We start from the raw sequence: 13,473 nt of genomic DNA, 5'->3' as shown, positions 1-13,473 counted from the left end.
CCAGTAACTGTAACTCAGTAATCTTTATTTAACATCATGACATTATCTGATTAGATGTCATATAGGCCTGGCATTTTCGGGTAATTTTGTACCCGGGTACCCGTCGCATTTTTCGGGAGGGTAACCGGGTACCCGAAATTGCATTTTCGGTTTTGTAGTGTCCCTGGACCTAGACCTAAATGCTAAGATCATTCATGGTAGACCTAAAAAAAAAATTCAAATTCAATGCATTTTGAAATCATTAATAGACTATGACATGAATACAAATGATCAATTTTCATATTTAAAATACAAAATATCTTGAAATTTTTTATTTTTTTTAGGTCAACCATGAATGATCCTAGCATTTAGGTCTAGGTTTAGGGACACTACTAAACCGAAAAAATAAAACTTAAAAAAAATTAAAATTTTTTTTTTTTTTTTTTTTTTTGAATTGGTACCGGGTAGGGTATTTCCTACCGGGTAATGTAATCAGGCGGGTACCCGCTACCCGCCGAAAATGCCAGCCTTAAGGTTACGCTAAATTTCTATGGTTCTCGTCCTAATTTGGGCTGCACGTAGCCACCTAAACCAATTTTTTTCTCCAGAAAATAAACATCGTAGACCTAAAAATCATAGGTCATCTCGGAGCTAACATTCTAAGCATTATCATTAATTATGATTTATTAATCTAGCTCATACACAAATGTACTTTGTCAGTGTTTCAATTTTGTTCACGTCACGTGAGCATGAAGATTTTTGTGACAGAGGCCATAAGTTAGTGATGCATGCCCGATTTTGCTTTTAATTTGGCTACAGATAATAAACAGTTCAATAAAATAATGGCACTATTCAGCCTGTATAAAGCTTTTGTTGATTTTATTTTATAAGCTTAAGCATTGACAAAATTTGCATGGAATCTGGTACCACTTGTGGTCATTTTTTGTAACAATAATATTGTTTTTGTGTATGATATTATCGCCAGAATTCTTAGCTACATTATTTCTATGATACCTTACCATAACATATGTGGTATGCTAGTGTTACTAGGATTCACCAAAAATGAAATATCTGGGCGTTTAGGCACACTCCGCTGTCATTTTGTGACGGTTTTCAATTAGCGATTACGGCCACTCCATAAAATACGCTTGAAAAAAAATCGCTCTTTCATCAACATCTTTCATTCTGTTGATGTCAAAATGGACATGACGATTAATGAATAGCGTTACATGCTAATCAGTAACTTACTTCTTACCAATTTGGTCCAAAGATGTCAAAATTTCAAATTATTTATCCTCCGGACACTTGATTTGAATTCAGCATTTCAGCGTGTTGATTTCTGAAGAGGTCACAAGGTCACTCACGTTGTGTGCCCTGTGACAACTCGTATCTAGTACCAACTTCGGCCTTATTTCAATTTGACCCGCTATCGGCGCTTATGTCAAACAACTGTGTCCAATTTTCTTTGCCATTTTCTTCCTCTCCGCACTCTCCATCAGTCCCTCTTGCTTTCCCTCTCTATTTCTCTCTCTCTCTTTCTCTCAGAAAATATATAATTAATCCATAGGGCCTACAATATGAAATCTAATAGGGCTAAATAGTATACGTAAATAAAAAATAAATAGGCCTAAAACCAATCTTTAAAAAAATATTAAGGGGCTGGCATTTTCTTCGGGGGGGGGGCCCCAAATATACGGGGGGGGGACGTAAATTTTTGGAAAGAAAAACAGGGGGGTCATAACATTTTTAATGACCAAATGTAGAGAATGTGAGTCACAAGATGATTACAGATAGTGTGTTTATTTTAAAGGACCGATTTCAATGCAATTTTAGCCTGTTAAGGGTAAGGTGTATCGGTGATGGCGGGAAGGGGGGGCGCAATTTTATTGGCGCTGACTTTTTGTAAATTTGGGACCCCCTTCCAAAGAAAACTTCACAAACACCTAAATACATGAAAGTAATGCATGAGAAAAAAACACATGAAAACTAGGCCTAATAGGCCTATACCTAATGGGTTGTGAAATAGGCCTAATATGGAGAAAAATTTTAATGGCCTTTGCACATTGCAAAAATACCCCCCATGGCAAAAAAAACCATGCAATTTTTAGTAGGCCGAGAGGGCAGTGGCGGATTCAGGAATAGCTCGACCATCGGGAGGGTGTCTGAGGGGGGATGTGAGCCTCAAAACGGGGGGGGGTACCAGTGCAGGGCCTCAAATTGCAAAACCTGTGTCTTGATGACCTACTATCAAAATGATTTTGCTGGACTGAACAAATTCGCACGAATGGAGCAAAAAGTTTTAATGATATTAAAAATGGACCTAAATATAAAGGCGCTTATATAGGCCTACTGGCTTGTCAATCCCAGTCCAACAATTAAGGGGTGAGACCCTCAACTTTTGGATTGTTACAAAATTCAGAGATGCACAGACAGACCCCAAAAAATCCTGAACTTGCAAATCGAAGCGAGCGTGGCAGTGGAGCTGTCGCCCAGCACGGCCGGGGGTTCGGGGCCCGCTCAAGGGCCCTGGTGGGGGTAAGCCAGATGGTTTCTGCCCATTTCGCACCACAGGAAAGGACATTTCAGAGGCTATTAAAAAAGAACATTTCAAGGCTCCTGGCTTGTTCTACACTTTTAATAACAAGTGCTTACGTCTTCCAGAAAACATGCTTTAAAGTTACTGAGTTTCCTATACTTTTATGCACAAGAGACACTCTTAAAAATTGTTTTTTGGTTTTATTACATGACCAATATGGCTGATGTTGAAGCAGAAAAATAAGGCAATAATTAAACATTTTTGTGCTTGGTATCCACTGCTTCCCCACCCACCACACCTACCGGCACCCCATCCTGGGCTTTCACGTTCAGTAAACATTTTAGCAGATTTAGCACCCCAAAAGAGACCATTTTTGACATAAAAACCGGAGTGTTTTAGACTTTTTTGAAAAGTTTTTTTGACCTAATATAATATTAAACATGGCCTACATGACTGAAATTGATAGTATAGGCCTATAATGCGCAATATAAAAACAATGATTGTCCCCCCCAATCGGGATGTGGGAGGGGCCCACATGGGGTACTTATGCATGAAGAATACATGGTATCTTAATACTAATTACGGCGTGTCCGTCCGTCAAATCCTCTGTCCATGGCGCTATCGCGTTCAAGCGTCCCGCGAAGTTTCGCGTTCACGCTGGTGCACTATCGCGTGCTCGCGCTGCACTATCGCGTGCGCGCGCTGCGCTATCGCTGAGCATCACCGGGCGTGTGTGCGGAGTACAGTCCGCGCATCGGAACTTGAAGCATTACAGTGTGACTAACAGGTGCATCTCATCGGACCAATAATTATAGGCCTTATTTTCAACACATATAAGATACCGAACACGTTAAGATACCGAACACGTGCACACACCAAACACGTGCATGTAGGCCTATTTTTTGAGAACATGACTATTTCCGGAAGGCCTATGAACCGTTTTTGCGTTCACGTTTCTCGCGATTGATTTCATTACTTTAGTAACGGCCTATATCCACGTCCAGATATTAATTTCGGTTTCTCTAAATGTGGTAACAGGGCAGGGCTTGGAAGAGGCGAATGATTGGTTTCAGATTATGGGTAGGCCTACAAGTAAGCATCACACCTTTAAAACAAACAGAGTTGATTAAGTTGTGTCTTGGGTCTTGATCATTGAGAGACGCATTTCTTAGTAGTTTAAAAAGTCAGGGCAGGTATATGGGTAACGAGTTTGGGTAATTAGAAATAGGCCTATCACGAGAAGCGCCCGACCGAGAACCATGAAATCTAGTGATATATAAGAGTAATTTGTAAAATTCGGTATGTTAAACATACAGCGTGTCGCTACAAATTGGGATTTGAATAGTAGGCCTATATCCCAAGGGAAATACATACACACACTCACTCACTCACCCCCACCCAACCTACCCCACCCGACGGCCACACAAAGCGAAATTATACAGCTAAAAGGTCCACATCAAACCTTTGACCCAAGTTTGCTTCCATTTAGACTTAAGGGGGTTCGAAACGATGTTTCTGGAAAACAGAAACTGAATTTAGAACCATTTGAATAGATTGAATAAGTTAAGCTAAATATACACTGAGCAAAATAGTTTTTGTTTGAAGGAAATCGGACATACGGTCGTCGAGATATACATGTTTTTAGTTTCTTTGTATTCTATTGTTTTTGCCAATATATTGATGAAGTTAATGAGGAAAATTGGCATAATGTGCTCATGAATATTCATGTTTGCCAATATTATACCAATATCTTATGAATAAACCTTCATACTACTTTTATTTTATATGATTTTGACATGAAACTTTGCCAATGTGTTTCTATGGCCTAAAACATTAACATGTGATTTTCCCGCAAATCTAATTTGCATATTTGCATAATTAATTAGCATTATACTTAAAGCTAATTAATTATGCAAATATGCAAATTAGATGGGCGGAAAATCACATGTTAAAGGTTTAGGTCATAGAGACACATTGGCAAAGTTTCAGGTCAAAATTTTAAAGGTAAAAGTAGTATGAAGGTTTATTCATAAAATATTGGCAAAATATTGGCAAAATTAATATTAATGAGCACATTTTGCCAATTTTCCTCATTAACTTCATCAATATATTGGCAAAAACAATAGAATACAAAGAATCTTTCAACAGCAATATCTCAAAAACCGTTTGTCCGATTTGGCTCAAATTTTGGAATTAAGATTATTTTGCATATCTCTCTGCAACAAGTCTATTTTAATCTCAATCAGAGCAACTTGATTTTGCCTTTCGTACCACCTTAAACATGACTTGATCTTAGAGTATACATGGTATACATAGGCCTATACGGCATCAGTCCATGCAGCAGCATCTCAAACGTCATCGTTCATTAATACACATTGCATACTTCTTACTAGGGTAATATTCATTGAGGAAAAAGAGATGAGTTTTTTGAATAAAATCCGACAGCAATCAGTGGCATGCTGGTCCGATAATGGACTAAAATTCATCAATTTTTGGCATGAAAATGTGTTCTCAATAATATAAAACTTTGATTTGGCCACGATGCAAAAAAAAATGAGTACCATTATCTAGCCGAGTCATCCAGTCAGGGTTCTAAGGAATTTTCATTTTAAAATTCGAGATTTTCTCAGATCCGGAAATTTGATATAGGCTATATAATGCGCAATATAAAAACAATAATTCATCATTATTTGACCCCTCCTCCTCTTCGGGTATGTGGGAGGAGGCCCACACGGGGGTGGGGGGGGGGGGTAATAATGTACATGCAGAATACACTGTATGATAAGAGTAATTTGTTGGGAAAATGACACCAAAAATTGCTCCCCGCCCGCCAAAAAAAATCGCTTGCCCCCCTCTCGGCCCGCCAAAAATCGTTGCCCCCCCCATTGCACATGCCAAATTTTTGGGATGTCAATTTACCAACTTTAAATGGTCTTTATACATGTTACTTGAAGCTTAGATGTGAAGGAAAATTTGCATTAAGCTTTTCCGCACGGTTTTCCTAAGCATTTTAGAGTGTTTTATGTGCCAAAATTCACTTGCCCCTCCTCTCGGCCTGCCAAAAATTGCTTCCCATCCCCTTTCGGCTCGCCAAAAATTTCTTGTCCCCCACCCCTAATTTTACCCTCCCCCAGGGCTCATAATTATTGCACAGCCTTTAGATGTCCCCATTTTCTCTGCTAAAACAAACAAAATAAACATGAAACACCCACCCCAACGAACTAACTAAACAGAGCGCTACAAACAAATACATCTTGAAAAGCATAAGCCCGTCGGCCGTTCGTGCTATATAAAACATGAATGTGATAGGCCTACCCGAAACGATTCTGTCAATCAAACTCCAGCACAGCCCGTTATTGGCCAGGATTTTAGTGTGAGGAATAGGGCGAAAAGACAAATTTTTATCCCAATTTGTACATTTCTTATCTCATTTTATTCATTTTAAGGCCCGGTTTTAAGGACTCTTTGCTGTTCCCATGTATTCCTTAAAATTATCTGTGGGGATGATCCCCACCGACTCCCCTGGGTGCCCCACTCCCACCCAACCAATCACAGGCCTCAAAAAATATTGACCGGGCGGTCGGGTTTTTTCTGGCTGCATTACAATAGGGCAGTGTCTTTTAGGCCGAATGCGTCTTGGGTCGAGCTTGCAACTGATGATCAGTATAATTGCATGAGGCTGACATCTTTATAGAATGTTTTATAGAGATAATTGTGTTGCGCGCATGACAGGTGACAAGCTATTGCCTGTCAATCAAATTTGTTACCAAGCATCGGTAAACAAATTTAACAATAGGAGCTGACTGAAGGTGACAAAATAAGCTAAAATGGTAATTTTTACACTTTTTTTTAATTTTTTTTTATTTCACATGATTGGTATGCATGTTTTCTTACGTGTAAGATGATAATATGTTTTTTGAGTTGACAAAGCCATAACAGATTTTGTTTAACCTTAAGGGTTTTCCGTCGTCACCCGATTCGACTTGACTATTGCGCCTGTTTTCAACGCGTGCGTACTCCGCGTTGTGCTCGGCGTTGCGTTGCAGACATTGCAGAGAACGATGCGTGATGTGCGTGTCAATGCTATTTTTGCGCACCGGCGATAACCAGGGCCACAAAATAAAGAAAACAATGTTTGCTGAGCGCAAGAAAAGTGGCCGCTTAATATAACATGTAGGCCTACAAACCAAATTTTGCCAGCGTGCTTCCACTGATAACGGACCTGGACCCCTCCCCCAAATTAGGCTTATGACAGTAGGGTCCAATGGTATGAAGTTATAGGCCTACCCAACAAACACAGAATCAAGTTGTTTTTTTAAACATTAGGCCTAAACGTAACGAGTGTTGGATAAATTGGTTAATTCGTTTTAATAATATTTTGGCCTAAATGTTGGGTAACCACTACCGGTATATTATAGGCCTATTATTAAAGGTTAAATACGTTTGTAGAACGTTTCATAATGATACGCACCACACGGCAAGTTTATAATCCAACATTTAAATCTTTAAAGCATTTTGTGTTATTGGGTAAAGACCTAGGCCTACTACGTGCACTGAATTCATAATGCATGCGATATAGACAACACCATCAAAACTATTCAATTTCAAAAAAATGTGTCATACATTTACAAAAATAATATCATAGCCTAATTATTATTATTATTATTTATTATTATTTATTCTTTCTTTATTGAGGGTTATACTGCTTCAGTGACAAGCACTGCTTTTCAAGCAGGCCCTCATTGATACATGTTATATAGCAACAAAATATATTACGATACACAATATTTACAAAGTATCATACAGTATTTATAATGTATTTACAATATATTACAAATAAGTATAATGGTACCATCAACTACAAGATAATTATAAATACCATGATTCAAAATACAGAAATACAATAATTATATTTATATTTATATACAAAATTCAAGCAAGTAAATGAATAAAATATAGAAAAAGACAGGCCTAAATTTCTTTAATTTTTGATTGAAATTGGCCTAAAGTCATATTTTCCATCTGAGCTCTTACTGTCGGTGGCAAAGAATTCCATGCATAGGCTGCCCTGACATGAAAAGTACGTTGACCTGAATTTGATTTAAATTTTGGTACAATCAATGTATTAGAAGTATGATTTCTAGTTATATGATTATGGTTATCATGAACAAAATCAAATTGAGAAGATAAGTACAATGGATATTCATTCTTTAAACATTTGAAAACAGTCATTAATAGAGTATTATGCCATCTTTGATCAAGTTTAACCCACTGCAATGTATTCATTAAATCATTAGTTGGTGTCCTTATATCTGCTGAGAGAATTATTCTAGCTAGATTATTATGAAGTACCTGAAGCCTATTATGGTACTCTACACTAAAATTTGACCAGACCATGCTTCCATAATCAAAGTGGGGAATAACAAGAGCATTGGATAACATTACAGTGGTTTTGTATGGAAGGAAATATTTTATACGTTTTATTATGCCAGTTCTTTTGGAAATAGTTTTACTAACATTATCGACATGAGCTGACCAAGACAGCTTGCTATCAAATTTCACACCTAGATATTTAAACTCATCTACTCTTTCAATATCATTGTTGTTATATATTAAATGTACATTGTTGAACTTTTCAAGCATTTTGTTTGTACCAAAGATCATAAACTTAGTCTTTTCAACATTTAAAGTGAGTTTGTTTACTTTGAACCATTCAGCTACCCTACTTAGACATGACTCCATTTGAATTTTAAGATCAGATTCATTTTTAGCTTTACACATTAAAGAGGTATCATCTGCATACATTACAGTTTTACATTCAGACACAGCATTAGGTAAACAGTTAACAAAAATTATAATAGGCCAAATGTTTTTCTACAGCTATAGGCAACCCAGTGTTTAACTTTGCTTTAATTGAACTGCTTTGTGATATGAATCCACCTCGAGATAATTCCGTATAATTATATAGTTTTTTTTGACCAAAAAAGTTTTTTTCTCGGTAAACGGCACTAAGCATGCTAAGTAGGCCTATGTCTATAATAATTGTAGGCCTATTATAGTCAAACACTTTCGGCCATGGTGTCAAACGCTCCCGGGGGGCCACTCAAATATAATGATGTAAGCATGCGTGACCAAAAAAACGCGTGAAAAGGGGTGTTTTTTTTCGATTGGGCGCGTTCTGCGGCGTGACGCGTTAAGGGGCAAAAACGGTGATTTTCATGAAAAGGGGTTGTTTTAAAATCGTTTGTAGCGCATTTAGGGTACCATTTTAATCCGCTTTTCAAATCTGCTGAAACTCCGATTCCGAAAAAAGTTTATTCCAGTGTCGTATAAATGTTTAAAGCACTATGTTATGCAAATATATTTCATGACGTGTTAGGCTAATGGAACTCGATTGTTAGTTTCCTATTGACCGCCCGCATCACTTTTTCAATTTGACCAAAACTTTCATTATTTTTATAAAAAAGTCAATTTTCTGAAAATTGAGATGGAAATAATCAAAATTGAAACTCTCAAAATGTCTGACATCCCCTGTTGATCATAATCAGCAGTTTTTCTTAGTTGTAGGGGTAGAGGATGTGGTAAATAATGGAAATTTACGGATTACCTCATCATGTTTCTGAGTGATTACAAAAATTGCAAATTTCTTTTCATTTTAATAAAAACAAATTCAAATCTTTTCTCAATCTGTTGCAAAATGTCTGTAATGATGATCTAAGCATTTTAAACCTGTTTTGAAATGATCTTTCATCAACAATATACTGTTGGGGTACCTAAATTTGGAGAAAGCTGTTCATAAAATCATTGATTTTGTTGACATAATGGATAATGAAAAGAGACCGAATAATGAATAATGAAATAGCGACCTCGTCCTTTTTTTCAAACATCCAATCGGAAACTAATAATCGAGTTCCATTGGCCTTACATGTGATTTAACCATGGCCTCGTACTTCTATGGAAAATACCGTTTAGATTAAAAAACGTGCATATTAATTAATGACGTCATGATTATGATGATGGGTATATAGTTCAGTGGACAAAGCGGGGTGGCGAAAATCCGAATGAAAATATCATGTATATTTTTCAAAAAGATTTTAGGACCTTTATAGATTCCTCACATTATTTACTACTCCTGCTGGTAGATTTGCGAGTTTCCCCTTCTCTGGATTACTTTAGGAAATTATATATGCAGTAGAAAGCATGAAAAGGGCCGCTGGTATCAGGACACGATAATCAACTTTAGGTGCCGAATTCGGAACCAAATACGATGTGAATACTGCTTTTCGTTGCGTCTGGATAAACCAGATCATAAATTACGCTGAATAATTTATTGGTATATTCTCACAAAACTACTTTACGAGAATCCAATCAGATTCATGTAACAAGCTACGAATCTGAATTATTTATATTTTAAAGTGGTAGGCCTACGGTATGGTATACCGGAGGGGGTAAACCTATATCCGGAGGTGGACTCAGTTTTAGTGTTCAATGACAAGTTACTAACTTAGTAGGCCTACAAATTTATTCAATATGTAAAAAACCATCAAAACTTGTAACGTGGGTCAAAATTAGACAAAAACTTGTTTAGGGGGTCAAAATTAGACAAAAACTTGTTTAGGGGGTCAAAATTAGACAAAAACCTGTTTAGGGGGTCAAAATTTTGGGGAAGCGCGCTAAAAACTTGCTTAGGGGGTAATTTTGCTCACAGAGGAAAACTTGTTTAGGGGGTGTTGAAAAAAATTTGGTCACGCATGCGTACACTCTCATATTTGAGTGGCCCCCCTGGGCAAACGCTTCGCTTAAACATGTTTAATAAATCCTCTTTTTGGTCGATCGAGTCAGGTGAACATGGTGAAAGCTGAAAATTTCTCACTTTGTGTAACTTACTAACTTGATAACTCTTTGGTCCAATATCTTTGCAGATTGCAGAGGGAGTCTTTCTTACATCCGTTTATGACCAAAATACACCAAATTAGTAAGAATATTAAGGCATGAAATCTTAATAATCGACATCATAGAATAATTTTTCCTATTATGGTAACTTCTTAGGTTAACTTTTTTTGCAGTGAAAACTTTCCTGCGTAAACAGACAATTCCTTTTTGTGGCCATATGCGTAAACGAACGCTTATACGGCATCAGATCTCGCGTGTATACCAGCGCGTTGATACGCACCAAAATATCCATGTACGCAATTAACTACGCATGGTGTGCATGAAAAATGAAATTTTGACCTATTTTGGTCAATTTACGCGAAAACAAGGTCCGGTACCCCAATTTTTTTCTTGCGATTTACAGAGCTTTTATTTTTCATAACATATATAAAATTTAAAAAATTTGATCGATACAATTTTTTCTACAACATAAAGGTTGTCTATTTTGAGAAAATTGCTGATTTTGCCATTAAAGTGTACAGAGATTTTTGGAAATGTACACCTCTTTTAAAACGGCTGTAGCTCAAAAGTGAGGTCCGGCACCCCCAGTTTTTTTTACTGATTTATTATCTACACATATTAATGTACAAAATATGTCAATTTAAAAAAATTTGATCGAATGGTTTAGTTACGACGGTAAACCCTTAATGTCATATTATTTATGTTTATGATAAAGACTAGCCCTAGAACTCTGGCCATAGTATCCATTTTTACTTCTACTAGGGCCAGAGGCACTTACATTGAAAAATTTGTTGGAGATGCTTGAGCGATCCAGTACAAAAATGACAGCATTTCAATGCTTGATCGAGGTCACTAATTAACATGATAAAACCCACTTGAGAACACACAATCGCCGGTCATTTCTAAAGATGCATTTATACTCAATCGCTTTTGGAGAAACCTGAATCGCACGCATGGTCAGTGTACTAAATCGCCGTCGTATTTGCCTGCTGAGCATGCGCATGATTCGCTGTTTTTCAAAAGCGACACGACTGGACACGTAGGCCTATATTGACACCCTCTGTCGGTCAACGTTCTCTAAAATTGCACACATAACTTGTGTAGTTAGCGACAATGATTCAGTCTGATGATGAGTAACCCGTGGGTATAAACACAGCTTTACACAATGACTAATTTACATAGGCACAAAAGACTGTGTTCATGTACCGTTACTCAGCCAAACATGGCAGAGTAGGTCCCGGATCTTCTGTACATGTTCCTATCTCCTCAACGTTATACCTTTCCAACAAGGAAAGAGATACGAAAAGCGAACGTCTAGATAAAGACTGACCTGAAGTCTTGCTGTATTTAATTTTAAGCTTACTGTACATGCTGTAACTGTCGTTATAGTGTTATATGACATGTGTCCTTTAAACTACTTACCACACATATTGCTATTCTTCTGCTCGTTTCCTTTTTAAACAAGTCTTATTAAAAGGCAGGACTGAAGGAATGCACAGGCCCTGAAAATGCAGAAATTATGTGTCAACTTGGTTTCCAAATGCAATGATCGATGAATGATTGTTTACTCCAGGGTGTTTCTATAAGCTGTTCAATATTTTTAATATAATCACCTCAAAGCCCTCAAAAGTATATGTAAATACTTTGTTTTGTTTCTCCAATTACAATTTTGTTGAAAAAGAATCTCTGTGAAGCAACATTATAATTTATTATTCATGAAATTCATACATTTAGACTTTTTCCTGTTAATAGAAACACACCATTTGGCAATCCACGGCCACGTCTCTAAAATGTTGTAGACTTGTATCAAGGCTTTTATTTTTTGCATGCCAAAAGCTCCAACCAAAGAACCAAGTGGGGGAAAGAGCTGGAAAGGGAGGGCCCAGAAGGGGAATATTGATATTTGATGATTCATGGGAATAATTGGACAGGATTAAAAAAAATATATTAAAAAAAAAATGTGTATCCTGGGGAGGTGAATTCTCAAAGTGGTCTGCCAAATTGCTTGCCCCCTCCCCCGGGGGTGGTTCTTCGAAAAAAAATTTACGGGGATGTGTCACGCAGACTTTTGGATGCTAACTTTCTCTATACCTACTTTTTGCTGTTTTTGCCACCCATCTGTATACCAATTTTTCACAAAAAACACCCAAAAAGCACCCAAATTTGTCCGAATTGGGTCGCTTTTAGGGGCACTTTTGCCCGAATGGTCTCCACTGAAAACCCACCCATCGATATGCCAAAATTGCTAAAAGGTACCCCAAAACCGTGGCACATCCCCGTATACCTTCAACCAGGGAGAACCCGGGCCCTTCCCCCCTTTGGTCGTGCCATAAAACCTTTGTCCCCCCTTTTGATGTGCCAAATAATCTTTGATAAAGTATAGATTTTGGGGAAGCCGAATTTAAAACCTTGACTTGTCTTATAGGCCTAAAGGGAGCGCAGTGAGCCAGAAATTTTGCATATTTGCCACCTGTTAATCTTGTTTTCTTACATCTTTTATGGCATAATATTGAATGGTGCCTAAAATATCTGGGCTAAAATCGCCCCCCCCTCCCCTTCGACCTGCCAAAACTTGCGGCTTGACCCCCCCTTTCGATCTGTCAAAAATGCTTGCCCCCCCCCCCTTTGGGCCTGCCAAAAGATGTTGCTCCCCAGTATAATTCACCACCGCCTGGGGGTACACATAATTATTGCACCACCCCTAACCAAGGGGAGGGCAATCAATTTTTGGCACATGGGTGCCTTGTAACTAAAACACTCCAAAATAAGGCTTAGGAAACGGAGGTGCTTACAATTTTCCTGCTCCAATATAGGCCTCCAGGATCCCATAAATGTCAGATTTAGCAGGCTGGGGGGGGGGGGGCAAGTGATTTTTGGCAGGGCAAGAGGGGGTTGCAAGCATTTTTTGGCACAAAGTTTGAAAATGTTACCCTCCCCAGTGGGGCTCATATATTGCACAGCCCCTAAGCAAGTTTCTCCCAGGCACTATTCTATAATAGTGCTGGCATGGCATCCAAAGATTGCATTGGGTCCGGGCATTGGGTCTATTTTTTCTGAACACTGGT

General features: G+C 37.9%; 1 protein-coding gene across 3 annotated transcripts in view; it reads right to left on the bottom strand.

The window, feature by feature from the left end:
• The window catches only part of LOC140143669 (glutamine--fructose-6-phosphate aminotransferase [isomerizing] 1-like), a 56,513-nt gene extending 44,541 nt beyond the window's left edge, over nucleotides 1-11,972 (bottom strand). For all 3 annotated transcript variants that reach the window (XM_072165488.1, XM_072165487.1, XM_072165489.1), the window contains exon 1: nucleotides 11,831-11,972. In XM_072165488.1, coding sequence (XP_072021589.1) covers nucleotides 11,831-11,837 — 7 coding nt within the window. In that variant the 5' untranslated portion in view covers nucleotides 11,838-11,972. The remainder of the gene's footprint in view (nucleotides 1-11,830) is intronic.
• Nucleotides 11,973-13,473: the final 1,501 nt, after the last annotated feature.

The sequence above is a fragment of the Amphiura filiformis genome, unplaced genomic scaffold, assembly GCF_039555335.1.
Source record: "Amphiura filiformis unplaced genomic scaffold, Afil_fr2py scaffold_25, whole genome shotgun sequence".
NCBI lineage: Eukaryota > Metazoa > Echinodermata > Ophiuroidea > Amphilepidida > Amphiuridae > Amphiura > Amphiura filiformis.
The sequence above is the reverse complement of the archived record's forward strand: the minus strand, read 5'-3'. Positions and strand labels throughout refer to the sequence as shown.